At 39.8% G+C, this 17,132-nt stretch overlaps 1 protein-coding gene across 2 annotated transcripts in view; it reads left to right on the top strand.

Moving 5' to 3' along the window:
- SLC36A4 (solute carrier family 36 member 4) overlaps positions 1-17,132 on the top strand; it is a 54,901-nt gene that overhangs the window by 31,346 nt on the left and 6,423 nt on the right. For both annotated transcript variants that reach the window (XM_059412539.1, XM_059412547.1), the window contains 2 exons: positions 5,759-5,928; positions 14,640-14,809. In XM_059412539.1, the coding sequence (XP_059268522.1) occupies positions 5,759-5,928; positions 14,640-14,809 (340 nt within the window). The remainder of the gene's footprint in view (positions 1-5,758; positions 5,929-14,639; positions 14,810-17,132) is intronic.

Here is a 17,132-nt window from a genome sequence, read left to right as displayed (position 1 = left end):
GCCTACATGGTGCTAGCTGTGCTGGCACCATTCTTAACCATAGTCCCTTATTTTAGGTCTGGATTATCTCCAGAACATCCAGATGGTTCTCTCTCCTATTAACTAGTTAATATTTCCATATGGATCTGACTTACCTAAGAAGTAGAGCTGCTACTGGAGTTATTGTGGTATAGGGCTATTGTGAGGATTACATGAGGTGCTGCCTGCAAAGCATCTGGAAAAATCCCTGGCAGGGGGTGGTCCAGGATGGCAAGAAGGGAAGAGCCTGAACTCCCTTTCTCCCATGGACACACTACAACTAAAACTACATGTGGAATAATGGCCTCTGAGAAGGACCTGGAAACTAGCTGAACAGCTGCTCCACAGCAAAGGAGTAAAAGGTCCACCTCAAGACGGATGGAGGAGGCACCATCTGGATGGGGGAGACAGAGATATGTTCTCACCAGAAACTCTGCCCCTGCTGCAGCGACCCAATACAGGGAGGGATCTTATAGGCCTGGAGCTTTTCCCTGAGCAAGGGGTTTGTGCCCCCACATCAGGCATCCCAGCCCTTCAAACCTGCCCTCGAGAGATAAGCCCCCAACTAGGCTTACATTCAAAGGATCCAAAGGGCTGTTGGGATCTGAGAAACTCCTTCTGAAGGACTTGTATATGGACTCAGAAACTGGCATGAAAGCTGCAGTTTGAAAGGAACCTAGACTCTATGTGAAGGGGATTCATTTGCTGGTCTAAAAGCATCTGCTGGAGGGGCAGGGACAAGCTGGGACTTTCCCCAGGGATGGAGGCACTGGCGAGCACCCTATCCGTGGTTCCCCCCTCTCTCATGGTTGTCCAGGTGGACACTCACAAACACAGCAGTTTCCTGCTGCCTTTCTAACACTGGTGGCCGTGCCCTGCCCCCAGTGTCCTTGCCCTTCCTTACTAAATAAAGCTGTGGGCGAGCGTAGTCCACACTGGGGATGCCCCTTGATCACCTGGCTCTGGGGTGTAGGAGGGTTTGTGTGCCAGAGCCCCATGAGACTTGAACAATGGGAAAGAAAGTTCTTGGCAGCCTGCCACACTGAGGGCACTACACAGACAGCAGACTGAAATGCACCACAAGTCGGCCAGTGAAAAAGGCCTATTTGCTGGTGCAGAAGCTTTAACCCGAGGGATAGGCTTTAGGTTTGTCACATATCTTGAGGCTGTGGAAATGCTCTCAGGGAATGTAAACAGGGAAATACCATCTTGTGCCCTCTGGTCTTGCTACAGCTTGCTGGTTCCCCCCAGAAAGGGGCTTCTATCTGAAGCCTTGAATTTGCAACTGTCCTTCCAGCAGACCCCTCCAGATCTCCTGGTCTAGAGGCCAGCAGGATTTACAAAGTACCATAGGACTGTGTCTTTCCATACTTTAAAAGCTACTTCCTGAGGATCTGAGTTCCATCATCCTGAAACTTGGTACTGACTTAAATCCCTACACTGGAACACTGGCAGGCCTTGGCACACCTTCAACAACTGAAATTTATCAAGAATAAATTAGGCTACTTAGATAATCACAAAGGTCCAAGAGACAACCAAGAGCTAGGGCAAGGTTGAATGATAGAGTTCGTCTCCTATACAAGGTCACTCCTTCAAGACTGGGAGATGCAGCTGTTTCAGCTAATACATAGAAACAAACACAGAGAGTTAAGAAAAACAAGGTGTAGGAATATGTTCCAAATGAAGGAGCAAGACAAAACTTCAGAAAAAGACCTTAGTGAGATGGAGATAAGTCATCTACCTGTTAAAGAGTTCAAAGTCATGGCCATAAAGATGCTCCTGAAACCTGGGAGAACAATGGATGTTCTTCAAAAAAGCAAAAGAAAAGTAAGTACCAAACAGAAGTCATAAAGCTGAAGAATACAAACAATTACTGAACTGGAAATACACTAGAGGGGTTCAGAAGCAGACCAGATGAAGCAGGACTGATCAGTGACCTCGAACACAGGACAGTGGAGCTCACTCAAACAGAGCAGCAGAAAGAAAAAAAAATTTGAGAAAGTAAAGAGAGCGTAAGGGACCTCTGGGGTAACACCAGGCAACATAGCATTTGCAGTATAGGGATCCTAGAAGGAGGAGAGGGAAAAAGATGCCAAAAAATAATAAAGAAATAATGGCTTGTAAATTCCCTAACCTGGGGAAGGAAAGAGTCACCCAGTTCAACTGGCAGTTCCAGATAAGATGAACCCAAAGAGATCCACACAGAGATACATAATCAAAGAGGGAATCTTAAAGCCAGCAGGAGAAAAGCAACTTGTTTCATACAGGGGAACCCTCTTAAGGCTATTAGCTGATTTTTCACCAGAAAAATCAGAAGGGGGTAGCATGATATATTCAAAGTACTGAAAGGAAAAAAAAAATACAACAAAACTTTGAACCAAGAATACTGTATCTAGCAAGGTTATCATTTGGAATTAAAGGAGCACTTAACCTGAATAAAAATGCGAGAATGGGCGTCCTTGACTTGTTCCTGATCATAGAGGAAAAGCTCTCAACTTTTCATTTTTGAATTAATGCTAGCTGTGAGCCTGTTTTAAAAGGCTTTGTTTTGTTGAGTAATGTTCCCTGTATATAAACTTCATCGAGTGTTTTTATCATGAACAGATACTGAATTTTCTAAGTGTTTTTTTCTGCATCTATTGAGATGATCATACAATTTTTAAACTTTATTTTGTTAATTTGGTGTATCATGTTAATTCATCTGTAGATCCTGACCCATTGCATCCCTGGAATAAATCCCACTTGATCATGATATATGATCCTTTTAATGTATTGTTGAATTTGGTTTGCTAATATTTTGTTGAGGATTTTTGCACCTGTGTTCATCAGGAATATTGCTTATAATTCCCTCCCTTTTCTTCCTTCCTTCCTTTTTTCCTTCCTTCCTTCTTCTTCTTCTTCTTTTAAAGATTTTATTTGTTTATTTGACAGAGATCACAAGTAAGCAGAGAGGCAGGCAGAGAGAGAATGGAAAGCAGGCTCACTGCTGAGCAGAGAGCCCAATGCAGGGCTCGATCCCAGGCCCCCAAGATCATGACCTGAGCCAAAGGCAGAAGCTTTAGCCCACTGAGCCACCCAGGCGCCCCTCTTCTTCCTCTTGTTCTTCTCCTTCTTGTTCTTCTTCTTCCGTGCCCTTGTCTGGTTTTGGTATCAGGGTAATGCTGCCCTTGTAAGTTAATTTGAAATTGTTCCTCCTCTTCGGTTTTCTGGAAGTATCTGGAAAGAGGAGGTATTTAAATATTATTTGAATTTTGGTAGAATTTGCTTGTGAAGTCACCTGGTCCTGGACTTTTGTTAGAAGTTTTTTTAAATTTAATCTCCTTACTAGTAATCTTAGTGTTCTGATTTTCTATTTCTTCATGATTCAGTCCTGGAAGATTGTATATTTCAAGGAATTGTCCATCTCTTCCAAGTTCCTCAATTTTTTGGCATCTAATTATCCGCAGTAGTCTCTTATGAAACTCCGTGTTTCTGTAGTATCAGTTGTAACTTCTCTTTCATTTCTGATTTTATTTATTTGAGCCCTATCTCCTTTTTAGTTGGTGAGTCGAACTAAAGGTTTGCCCATTTCTCATGGTAACTTCAGGCAATAATACTTTATTGCATATTTAAAAATTGCCAAGAGAATAATCTTTAAAGTTCTCATTACAGAAGAAAAATTTGTAATTTTGTATGGTGATGGATAGTAACTAGACTTATTGTGGTGATTACTTTGCAGTGTATATAAATACCAAATTCTTATGTTTACACCTGAAACTAATGTTATATGACTATTTTAACTTAATTAAAAAAGAAGAACCCCTCGCACATTGTAAGTGTGCTTGCTGCTGCTGTTTTTCTCTTACTACTCCTATTTCTTAGTATCTTTAACTGTATGGTCAAATCATTTGGCCAAAACCTCTGAAGATTTGCCTAAAAAACTTAACTCTTCAATTAGCCTTTCTTTCTTTTCTTTCAAGGTTTTTTTTTTCCCTGCACATAATAAAAATAACTTTTTCATCTCACTGCATTGACAGACAGTAGCTACAGGTGGCTAGCTGTAGAAGCAATTACAGACATGAGTATAGCTGGGATAGTGTGCACACACGTATTTCCTATCACATCAGCTGAGAGTTACACAGTAGCTATGGGCACACCCAGCACCCTGATCTTGACTTCTAAGTACCACTTTACAGCAAAAGAACCCAAGTTCTTTGGAGAAACGTCTGATTCTAGGGCTGAAACAAGGACATTCAAGATGAGTCTGGAGTATCTTGTAGTTCTAGAAAGTATGTAAATGCTGAAAAGAAAACAAGCAAAAAACCGAAAGAACGGAGGCATGCAAAGGAATACAGGAAGCAACCTGATGGCATTCTCAATGACCAAAGCTGGAAGAACATGAGCAACAAAATGAATAAGTGTCTTGGATTCATATCCACAATATAAAACAAATACACGTGAATGTATACTAATATAAACAGGTGGTTAAATAAATACATATATGGGGGGATTCCCACATAATTTATGTAGGCACTTCCCGTTCAGGAGGTGTGGCTTACTCTCCCCAGTCCCTGGAGTACAGGCTGTGTTCAGTGACTTGGCTTGTAGTGAACAGAATATGATGAGAAAGAAGAGAAGACCTCTATAAGCAGAGAAACCTGGCAAACACAGCCTTAAACCAAGTGATCAAAGTTAGTTTCACCAGTGACAAATCATATTGGTAGAAGGTGTGGTAAGAAGGACATTTCACCTTTATGGTATCTTGTTCTAAAACCTACAACCCCAGTGTGCAGACATCAGACAACATCGGACAAACCCTGCCAGAGAGACATTATACCAAACACCTAACCACTGCTCTCCAAACTGTCAAGATAATGAACAATGAGGAAGGATTGTGAAACCATCAAAGATCAGAGAAGACCAAGGAGGTTTATGGTAACAAAATGCAGTGTGGCATCCTGGAAGGCACCTTGGAACAGAAAAAGGGCATTGTAGAAAAGCTGATGAAATGCAAATAAAATGTGGAGTTTAATAGTGATGAACCCATGTTGGTTCTTAGTGGTAACAAACGTACTTTGGTAGTTTAAAATGTTAACAATTGGGCAAACTGGTCGGGTGTATGAGAGTTTTTTGTTTATCTTTGTAACTTTTCTGTAAATCTAAAATTATTCCCCCCAAAAAAAGTTTATTTAAAAAAAAATCTGACAGGTTTGCCTGCTAAGAGCTAATTTCAGATGTTTTTATTTTAAGGATTTGAAAAATCTGTAATGTAAAAATATATATAACACCAATAAAAATATTCAGTAATTATGTCTTATTTTTTATTTTTATTTTTTCATTAATGCATAATGTATTATTTGCTTCAGGGGTACAGGTCTGTGAATCATCAGGCTTACACATTTCACAGCATTCACCATAGCCCATACCCTCCCCAATCTCTATCACCCAGCCACCCCAGCCCCCCACCCCAGCAACCCTCAGTTTGTTTCCTGAGCTTAAGAGTCTCTTACGGTTTGTCTCTCTCCTCAGTCCCATCTTTTTTCATTTTTTCTTTCCCTACACCCCACAACCCCCACCCTGCCTCTCAAATTCCTCATATCAGAGAGATTATATGATAATGGAGTTTCTCTGATTGAATTAGGTCTTATTTTAAAGGAAATAAAATGTGCATATAAACTCTAGAAAGATTAATATACATATATGTGTAAGATGGAATACTAGATTGTGTTCAGTTACTTGTATTACCTGCATCTCTTCTTAGGTCCTTCCACTGGAAAATCAAATGAAAGAATCAAAACGCTTCCCCCAAGCTTTGAATATTGGCATGGGAATCGTTACAACCTTGTATATAACCTTAGCTACCTTGGGATATATGTGTTTCCGTGATGAAATCAAAGGCAGCATAACTTTGAATCTTCCCCAGGATGTATGGTAGGTAGATACGAGTTTGTTAGCCCTTAGATACAGCTTACCGATATTTGGTGATAAAGGTGTATTTTTGGATTTATGGTTTAAACATTTAAAAATTTTATTGTGCTTTCTTATTTGTGTAACCTTGAATTTTTTCATAATCTTCAGAATAGACCATCTGTGATTTTACAGATTTGTTTGGGATTCTTTAAAAAGATGAAAAATTGTAACATATTCCAAATTTGAGTAAAATATAAAAGTAAAATGTGGATTCTTTTACTGTGGACTCACTGTAATAAAAAAATGTAATACTTGTATTTGTTGCCAAATAATCCAACACCCTGGATTCCTGATAAAATAATAAAAGCCACCACTTATGACCCTCACTGTTTTACTGGTCAGCCTTAATAGGTATGTACCCCAGATCCTTTCAGAACACAGATGGGACATATTACTAAAAAAATAATATGGTGCCTCTTAATATTCTCTTAATATTAGAACCATATTCTACAAAATGAAGTAATGGGGTTTTTCCTTCTTCCAGAGTTTAGTCTCTGGGGATTTTAAAAAGATTATTGGCAGCAATTACCATGTTGACATGCTTCCTTATTTATAAAAGGGAAAGTAACTCCTTAGTTTTGATAAATACAAAGAATAAATGCTAAAATGCTGATTCAATTAATGCCCCACTGCTCCTTGAGCTGCTTGGATAGAAGTCAAACCTGCAGTGTTTTTAAGTATTATGTGTTCTAACTGGCTTCCTATTGGTAGCTGGGCGTTTAATCCATCACTCAGTAGTCCTCTGAGCCCGGCTTTTTACTGGAGTCAAAAATGTTGTAAGAACAAATGCATATGGGAAGACAGTTGTGATAGAATGTACCTCGAATAGTTCCCAGATTCACAAAGGGCAAACATGCAGTGTGTTCTTCAACTATATTTCTACTTTAGCTGTGACACATTTTTATTTCATGATGGAAACGTGTCAAATGTTATACCTTCGTTTCAGACTAGAGACATGATCACAGACAAGATATGTAACTTTAAGCATTTATTTCATTAACTTACATTATAGTTGATTACATAATTGTGTTTCTTCCAAATATGTCTCTTTTTATAATAGTTTAATACAGGCTAGAATCTTAAACAGATTAATATAAGAGATGATCAAGGCTGCTAAAAAGTATGGTATCATAGTTCTTTATTTTTTTCTAATACTATATGATGTCTAGAAAGTAGTATTTTTCCCTACTAAGAATAATATTTAGAATAAATCTGAAGAACAATTTCATAAATAAAATTGACAAGTACTTCTAATGTCAAATATAAAATATAGGTGGAAATAGTCTCAGAACTTTCTTCCCTACTCTTACTCACAGAAGTATTTAAAAAGAGCAGGGACCGAAGGGGGAGTTACATTGCATGTCAAGTTAAGATGTGCCTATCCCCAGAGAGTTCAGAGCATGGCGAAGCAGTGTGGGGGAGACAAGTGGGGAATGCTTTGGGTGTTCACAGCTGAGTCCTGAGGGAGCCGTTTATGCCCTGGCAGTAGCTCTGTGTAATCCTTGCCTTTTCTGCATCCCCTTCCCGCCTCTCCCCTTACCCCTCTTGGCTGTGGCGTTACACTTAGAACAGAACTAGTTGCACGTCTCCATTGAAAAGGGACCATTACATCATCATCTATGTTCAAGAAAGCCTAGCTAGTCACCTGCTTTTCGTTTAGAGGAAAGGATATAGTACACATATCCTAAGAAACAAAAATCTGGAATAAAATGGAAAGCAAGTCAAGATACATAATTCTTTGGTGAGCAAGCTGGTGTTGGCTAGTTCCTTCTCCTTGTGGGAGGTGTGGGAATCGTTACAACCTTGTATGTAACATTAGCTGCCTTAGGATATATGTGTTTCCGTGATGAAATCAGAGGCAGCATAACTTTGAATCTGCGGCCTGCTGTTCATTTCTTTGTGGTCTGTGCATCTGGGCTGGTTAAAATAACAGCCACGACTGAGGGATACTGCGGAGAAGCCCATCTCTTCACAGTGATAGTCTTCTGTAGAATGAGAAGTTTGGACCGGCATGATCATAGGATTGTATCTAAAATTTCTTTCTTGATGTTCTATGTCTCTTCCTTTCCCTCTTCCTTTCCCTCCCCGTGCTTCAGGCAATAGGCCTAGGAAGTCAGAGAAGGGGCAGGGTGCTGGTTATTGTGGGTATAAAAGCCGACGGCTGTCATGGAGCCTGGGGCGCTCTCAGCCACTACTGCTGGGATGCTGTGCAGGGCTCTTAATGCCCTGTGACATAGGTTCTCCGAGTTCATTGGGGTCGTCCTACAAGAAAAGGCTGGGTTATAAAGCAGCGCAGGATAAAGCGAGTATGGATTAGAGAAGCTCCAAGTTATTTACTGTTTATTGACTGAGGTGTCATCTTTTCAAACCAGTAATGAGTAGTAGTATTCAGTCTGTCTCATTTAGACTTTGAAGCAAAGAGTGTGTTTGAAAGATGATAAGTAAATTTGCATCATTAGCACCTTGAGAACAGGAACCCCGCAGCTTCTAGGCGTAGGATATACCTCTGTGATCTAGCACGTGGCTCGGCGCTCAAGAGGCCTTGGTAAATGTTTGCTACCTAGCATTCTGAGTTGAAGAGCATGTCCCTTGTTACCTGATAATAGAACCAGGGCACTGATAGGGGTCCAAGTTGAGTGATGTTGTAGCAGCGTTTTTCCAGGACTTCCACTAACAGAACCTAAATAACAGCCGAGAGGGAAAAAAAAGCATTCTCTTGGGAGTCTTTAGGACCTGTCAAGTAGCCTGTTTCACGAATAGCATGGAGGAGTGGGAGTGGAGGATGATTATTGAGCATGAACACTGGTGTAACCAGTTCACAAGAGGACCTAAGATAGCAAACGTATTTATTCTGGCATCTGTCTTGCTGAGTGACATCTTAGGAACAAACATCTTTCGCTTTTGTTGTGATTTCCTTTGTTCAGTTGTGTTGTGTTGCTTACTTTCTACCGGTCTGAAATACAAGGTCTGTTCCATACCCCTCCGCCTTTTCCCCATCACAGTTTCCATGCCTTCTTGGTTCCAGTTAGTGGCTTTTTACCTTTTTAAACTACAACCCATAATAAAAAAAGGGAAATGTTTTAAAACCTTCTAGAAATAAGAGTGTGTGTGTCTGTATATATGTGTTTTTGTGGTGCCCACTGCCCACACTCCTATAAGTCACTGAAGTAGGGTATAAGTAAAAGGTTAAATAAAAACCTGTATTTTCTACATACAGTGTCCCCTGGTATTCTCTGTTCCAGTCTGTATCTTAGGGAAAATGAAGAAAAAAACTTTTCACAACTCCCTCAGTTGATACCATAACCCACTAGTGGGTCATGGTTAGTTTGAAAAATACTGGCCTGGAGTGAATTCATATGTTACTCATTTAGTCAGCACACATAGCACTTCTAAGAAATATCAAGGGTATTAGGTTTTCACACACACAAAAAGGCTAAGAAACAGAAAGGTGTTTCTGCTCTCACACATGACGTTCTTTGTGAAGCATGTGTTGGATAGGAATATCAGTTAAAAAAATAGAGAGGAACCATGTAAGAACAGGGAAGGGATAAGGTAGCATTTTAATTTATTAAGATAATTGAACTGGCCCTTCATCCACCCCCGCCCAAAGTAACAGAACCAACCCCAGGTCTAAGCCCGCGTTTGCAGCTTACCGGAGCTGGGATCCTGAACGTTCTGCGAATAAAGCTGAGTAATGGCAGGTAATTGCTGAACCTACTAGGCAGGCAGAGTGTTGAACTCTGAGGAGCTCGTTACCTAAAATGAAAATATTTGGGCAAAACAGACTCGCCAAGAGGTACAATAAAAAAGCAGTTGAGAGAAATAAATTTAAGGAAACTGGAAAAATAAGGTTCCTATCTCTTGGACTATTCCCTTTGTTCTCTTTCTCACAAACTCTGTGTGTTTCTTTGTTTTTTCTCATTAAACTTTTGTTTTAATGGGTCTCAAAATTCTAGGACAGACTTAATTATCTCCTTCCAGTATTAAAGTTGCCTGTGACTGGGAATCCTGGGCCAAACTGCCTCTGACTCTTCTCTCAGAATGACTGTTCTTTATTACATCAAATTTAGAATGAAAGGCATCTAGCAGATATTTATCGAATGCCTTTCATGTGCTTGCTGCAGGCACTAGAGAGACAGCGGTGAACAGGTGAGAATCTCTTCCTCACAGGACATAGAGTCCAGCAAACATGCTCTACCAGTTGAGTGGGTCACAGCCGTCAGTCTAGTTGTGAATACTAGATAACGCTTGTGGTGGTATTTTTCAGCTTAGGATGAGGTGAGCTTCTTGGTAAGGATTATAGCTAGGCCTCAGACAGACTCCTTCTTAACAGAACTAAGCTCAAGATTTTTAACGTGAGTATCATGAAGGGTCTAAGAGGGCAAGTTGAGTCATCAGTCTTTCCAAGAGTAGCTGCTGTATTCACCCTTGAGAGGAGAATCAGCAGCTTTCTTCCCAGATGGGAAATTTTGTGAGATATTCATATCTGTACATTTCTTTTAAAAAAAAAAAAAGATTTTATTTATTTATTTGACAGAGAGAAATCACAAGTAGATGGAGAGGCAGGCAGAGAGAGAGAGAGTGAGAGGGAAGCAGGCTCCCTGCCGAGCAGAGAGCCCGATGCGGGACTCGATCCAGGACTCTGAGATCATGACCTGAGCCGAAGGCAGCGGCTTAACCCACTGAGCCACCCAGGCGCCCCTCATATCTGTACATTTCGATTAAGTATTGTTTTATTAGGGAGCGCCTAGGTGACTCGGTTGGTTAAGCATCTAACTCTTGATTTCAGCTTAGACCGTGATCTCAGGGTCAAGAGATTGAGCCCTATGTCCAGCTCCGTACTCCGCATGGAGTCTGCTCCCTCCCTCTCCCCCGCCCACTGCCCCTCCCCACCTAAAGTAAATAAATAAATAGAATCTAAAAAATAGTAAAAGAAAAGTACAGGAGATGCCTGGGTGGCTCAGTTGGTTAAATGTCTGCCTTCAGCTCAGGTCATGATCCCAGGGTCCCGGGACCCAGCCCCACATTGGGCTCCCTGCTCAGCGGGGAGCCGCCTTCTCCCTGCCCCTCTGCCATCCCCCTCCTACCCACCCACCTCCACTTGTGCTCTCTGGCTCTATCTCTCTGTCAGATAAATAAATAAAATCTTAAAAAAACAAAACCCCTTGGCAGTGATTTTTAGAATGCTTTTTAATGTGCATTAGATGTTACTTAAAAGTTATTTATGTTCTCTATCTTCAAAATAAATTCTTGTGACTTTAAGAAGGTGTTTTATCCTTTGGAGAGAGAGTTTATAGGGTAGATTCTTCTTTCAACTCTTCATTTCTAAAACAGTACATAGATGCCTGCTTCACACCAAAAGGAGAACCAAGGTTGATAATACCTGTAGAAAACCTGATTAGAGAAAAACAGAGTGATTGAAAATATAGATGAAACTAGTATTCTTAAAACAGAGAAGTCAGAATAGAACAATTGATTTCAATAGACTGCAATGCTTTTCTTAAACATCTTTATTACTCTTTGTTGATAAATAGCATGTATATTAGCTTTTAAAAGTCTCATACCATTTTATTTCACATTTATTCTATTTAATCTTACTGATTTGTGTTAGTAATAACCAAATTCTTAAGTCTGTATAACTTGTTTTAAATCAATAGAAAAGTAATTATACCTACATGCATAATGATGTATTTTTAAGTATATTGTTAACCATATTGAAAAACATGTAAGTTAAAAGATAATTAGGAATGTTCAAATAATAACAAATAAACAACAAATAATAACAACAAAAGGAATGTTCAAATAATAAACTGATAAGAATATTCATTTAATTATCTGCTGTTACATATCAGTATATGAGGCAGGAGTCTTTCAGTTGTTTTGTGCATTGCAATAACTGACCATTTATATTTAAAGATTTTATTTATTTACTTGACAGACAGAGATCACAAGTATGCAGAGAGGCAGGCAGAGAGAGAGGAGGAAGCAGGCTCCCCAAGAAGCAGAGAGCCGATGTGGGACTCGATCCCAGGACCCTGGGATCATGACCTGAGCCAAAGGCAGAGGCTTTAACCACTGAGCCACTCAGGCGCCCCCTGACCATTTATATTTCAACTTTAAGCCTCAAGCTGAGAAATATATCCTGAAATCGTTTTAAAAATTAAGATTTTATTGTTGCTAGCCCTAAGGAGTTCCTTCTTTCTGTAATTATGTTTATAGTATTTTTGAATCTGATTCTATTCAACTTCTTTCCTTTCTCTTACTCACTCCTCTAATGCATGTATCATAGGTGGACACTTACAGAATTCCTTCCCGCGTGGCCATGGTTTAGAGAACTATTTATAATCTTCGCTACTTGAAATCTTAAGACATCAGAAATAAGCTTAAAGTCCAATTAAATGTTGAGGCCTTTCTCTACCAAAAGTGGATTATGTCACTTCTCTTTAAAAGGATTGCATTTTTTTTCCTAAGAAACACTCTTCCCTGGCATAGATGGGCCTTGCAGGTGGGAAAGCAGGACTGTCACACGGGAAGACGGGGCTGTCAGGGAAGGTTCTGCCTCAAGAGGACGTGGGTGTTGACCACTACCCCTGATGCTGCGGCATGTTCCCTCCTCAGTCTTCTCTCCCGTTGTTTGGGGTTTTCTATTTTAACTGTTGTAAAATACTCGAAATTTCAAAAAACAAAACAGTTTTATTATCTGTAACCCAGGAGAATAGTTTCTATAGTCTGAGTCCTCTGATACTGCATTTTCTTTCTGTGCCACTATCAACATTTAAAAAGCCAGACAAAAGGAAGTTAACCAAAGACTCTATCCAGACATGGGTACTGATTTTGACAAGATTTTTCTACCATGTAGAAATCTAAAGACATTTGTAAAACTGAACGTTGCTGTGCTGTTTTGAAGCACTGGGCATCAACCCAACTAACAAACTTTATTTCCCTACTAATGCAACTTTAACATAGGTGAAATTCCTATAGAATCTGGAGAACTCTTTAAGTTGAAACCATTTAAATGCTCTCCTTTTGGACCTAAGAATGATGGTGTTTCTGCAACAAATGACATACCTACCAAGTTTTTTAAGGAGAACTGTAACTCAGAGTTCAATGTGAAATTTTCTTCTATATATAGATCAGTAAGTTATCAAAGACGTAATAGTATTTCTAGTTTTTAAAAGAGAGTTGAGAAAACATTGATTCTTCACGAGACACAGTCTAGCCTTTAGAACACTGGGTTAGCCTAAAATGAAATCTTTGCAGCAGTATTCCCAAACCGTTGCATTGCCACATTTAAGCCCTCTGGACTTGTCAGAACGAACTGTCCACCAGTCATCTAGAAATTCTGTAGAGACCCGCTGACTTTTTTTTTTTTTTAATAAGCATCTAATTAGTAAGATACTGGCCTATGTTTGTGTTGGATTTCTTAACTTATGTTAACATTAAAGATAAAAAGAAGAAAGCCAGATTCATGTCAAGACCACAGTGTAGGGGCGCCTGGGTGGCTCAGTCATTAAGCATCTGCCTTCAGCTTAGGTCATGATCCCAGGGTCCTGGGATTGAGCCCTGCATTGGGCTCCCTTCTCAGTGGGAGCCTGCTTCCCCCTTCCCCACTCCGCCTGCTTGTTTTCCCTCTGTTGCTGTTTCTTTCTCTGTCAAATAATAAAATATATTTTTAAAAAAGACAAAAGCGTAGATGAACCTGGAAGCCATTATGTTACGTGAAATAATCCAGGCAAAGAAAGAAAAGATAAATACTGTGTGGCATTCATCATAAGTGGAATCTAAAAAAATACGTATGGGGCGCCTGGGTGGCTCAGTCGGTTAAGTGGCTGGCTCTTGATTTCAACCCAGGTCATGATCTCAAAGTCCCAGGATCGAGTCCCCCATCCAGATCTGCACTCAACGGGGCCTCTGGTTGAGGATTCTCTCCCTCTCTCTCAGCCCCTCCCCCTGCTCACTCACATATGTTTTCTTTCCCTAGAATAAGTACATTTTTTAAAAAATTGATTAATTAAAAAATATGTGGGGCACCTGGGTGGCTCAGTCTTTTAAGCAATTTGCCTTTAGCTCAGGTCATGACCCTAGGGCTCTGGGATCGAGCCCCACATCGGCCTCCCTGCTCAGCAGGGAACCTGCTTCTCCCTCTCCATCTGCCTGCTGCTCCCCCTACTTGTGCTTTTTCTCTCCCTCTCTCTTTCTCTGTGTCATGTCCATGAAGTTAAAAAAAGATTCACACACACATGCAGTTGATCTCACATTGACTTTATGTGAAATATATGTATCTCTCTCTCACATAAACAGAGTCAACCAACGGTTGCTAGGGGGCTGGTGAATGGGGAAAAAGGAGAGTTTGCTAGAAGGGTACAAACTTGTAGTTGTTAGATGAAGAAATTCTAAGGATCTGATGTATAACGTGGTGACCACAGTTGGTAACAGTGTAGCATATAACTGAAATTCACTGAGTAGAATCAAAGTGTTCTCACCAAAAAGAGAAAAAAAAAAGCAAATATGTGAGGTGATAGAAGTGTTTATTAACTCGATAGTGGGAACCCTGTCACAGTGTATATTTAATATTATGTTGTACACTTTACCTGTTTAACGGTGTTGCTTGTTGTACCTCAGTATATCTGGGGAAAAAAGAATGACTGAATTTTGAAAATTTTTTTTAACAGGTTGTATCAATCAGTAAAAATTCTATATTCCTTTGGCATCTTTGTGACATATTCAATTCAGTTCTACGTTCCGGCAGAGATCATCATCCCTATGATCACATCCAAATTTCATGCTAAATGGAAACAAATCTGTGAATTTGCCATAAGGTCCTTCTTGGTTGCTATTACGTGTAAGTATTACTATACATTTATAGCATCATCAGTTTTTCTTGTTGAGTGTCATATAATGAAGCTACGTAAAGTATATTTTTTAATATTTTAAAATCAGTTTTGTTTACATAGCTGAGATACTTTTTGAGTTAAAATTCTGTTATTCTACTACTGTAGAAGGAAAACATAGAGCAGATCTTATTACATTTAAAAGAACTAATAGATTATTATTTTGAAAATGCATCAGTGGTTAAAAATATAAGTATATTTGGGACGCCTGGATGGCTCAGTTGGTTGGACGACTGCCTTCGGCTCAGGTCATGATCCTGGAGTCCCGGGATCGAGTCCCGCATCGGACTCCCAGCTCCATGGGGAGTCTGCTTCTCTCTCTGACCTTCTCCTCATTCATGCTCTCTCTCACTGTCTCTCTCTCAAGTAAATAAATAAAATCTTTAAAAAAAAAAAACTAAAAAAATATAAGTATATTTAAATTAGATATATAAGGGACTCTTACATTGTTGATAGACATTTTACTTTGATTCTAGTTTTCCTCAGGTTTTTTATTTCTGCTAACTTTTGTATATTTAACTGCTTAAATCTCCATGACTACCTATAGAAATGGGTTTTGTTTTGTTTTGGTCTTTAATAATCTCAGTGGCTAATTTTACTTACTATTTGAAGGAATGTGTGTAATCTCCTCCTAAGGTTTCACATTATAAAATGCCTCACCAGGGAGCAGTAATCATGGAGACCTGTGGAGAAGCAGCTTGATTTTATTTCAGTGGGAAATAGTGTGCATTTTGGGGCCACACTGACCTGACAGTTTAAACCTACCAGTTACCTGCCAGTGTCTTTAGACAAGTTCCCTACCATCTGTAAGCTCCTCTTTTTTCAACTGTGGAATGAAGAAAGACTTCCTTTTATGGCATATTTTGTAGGGTTTAAGAATATTAACAAAGTAGGTAGCCAGCAGTTATAATTGTCACCGTTATTGTTATAACCACAAGTATAAGATGACTGAACTGACGATTACTTAGAGTGATACCAGGGACCACTGGAAATGGGTCAGCTTTCTGTGGAAGATACGAGTAACCACCTTGGCCCAATCAAGGCGAGAGAATGAAAGAGTTAGAAATTCGGGACAGACAACTGTAAATTTCAGTGAGCAGCTTGGGGTGGAACTTATGCCGAGATCTAAAGAAAAAGCTGGGAAAAGTAAATGAGACCTATTTTCCAAAGTAATCATTTAAATGAATTATAGCAACAATAAGATAAATCATAATGAGTGAAGTCAATGAGCCCATACTCTGATGACTAAGAAAACATTCAATAGGAAAAAGTCACTTTACGACATTTTGAAATACTTCTTACACATTGTTTTTACTGAATTTTGACAACCGTACTAAATAAAAAGGCTGATTTCAGTACGAGTCCTTTTATCCTAGATGTAAGACTGCTGTATTCTGAAAGTGTGTCTCCTTTGAAAATTAGTAACTGAAGTTCACTTGAAGGAGCTTGAAGAAAATGTTACAGGGATTTAATAACTTCTGATAGTTCAGTAACTGCACCCATTTCTGTGCACTGGCCGCCATTGTTATATCGAAGTGATCCGTCTGCACATCTGCTACCAAGAGTCTGTTCCTAGAAGCCTGGGACTCTCCTCAGGAGCTGAGTTCATGACACACAGAATGGCTAGTGTTTCTTTGCTGCTTCTCTCTCTCCCTCTTTTTTTTTTTTTTTTTTTTTAAAGATTTTATTCATTTATTTGACAGCGACACAGTGAGAGAGAGAACACAAGCAGGGGTTGGGAGAGGGAGAAGCAGGCTTCCTGCCGAGCAGGCGGCCAGACGTGGGGCTTGATCCCAGGACCCTGGGACCATGATCTGAGTTGAAGGCAGATGTTTAATGACTGAGCCACCTAGGTGCCCCCTACTTCGCTCTTTTACTTAAAAATACTTAAGAAATTAAAAATAGAGCTACTCTATGACCCTGCAGTTGCACTACTGCATATTTACTCAAGAGATACAGATGTAGTGAGAAGAAGGGCCATCTGTACCATAGTAGCAATGGCTACAGGTGCCAAACTTTTGAAAGAGCCAAGATGCCCTTCAGCGGATGAATGGATAAGGAAGATGTGGTCCATATACACTATGGAGTATTATGCCTCCATCAGAAAGGATGAATACCCAACTTTTGTAGCAACATGGATGGGACTGGAGGAGATTATGCTGAGTGAAATAAGTCAAGCAGAGAGAGTCAATTATCATATGGTTTCAGTTACTTGTGGAGCATAAGGAATAACACAGAGGACATTGGGAGATGGAGAGGAGAAGTGAGTTGGGG

Source organism: Mustela nigripes, chromosome 1 (assembly GCF_022355385.1).
Source record: "Mustela nigripes isolate SB6536 chromosome 1, MUSNIG.SB6536, whole genome shotgun sequence".
NCBI lineage: Eukaryota > Metazoa > Chordata > Mammalia > Carnivora > Mustelidae > Mustela > Mustela nigripes.
The sequence above is the reverse complement of the archived record's forward strand: the minus strand, read 5'-3'. Positions and strand labels throughout refer to the sequence as shown.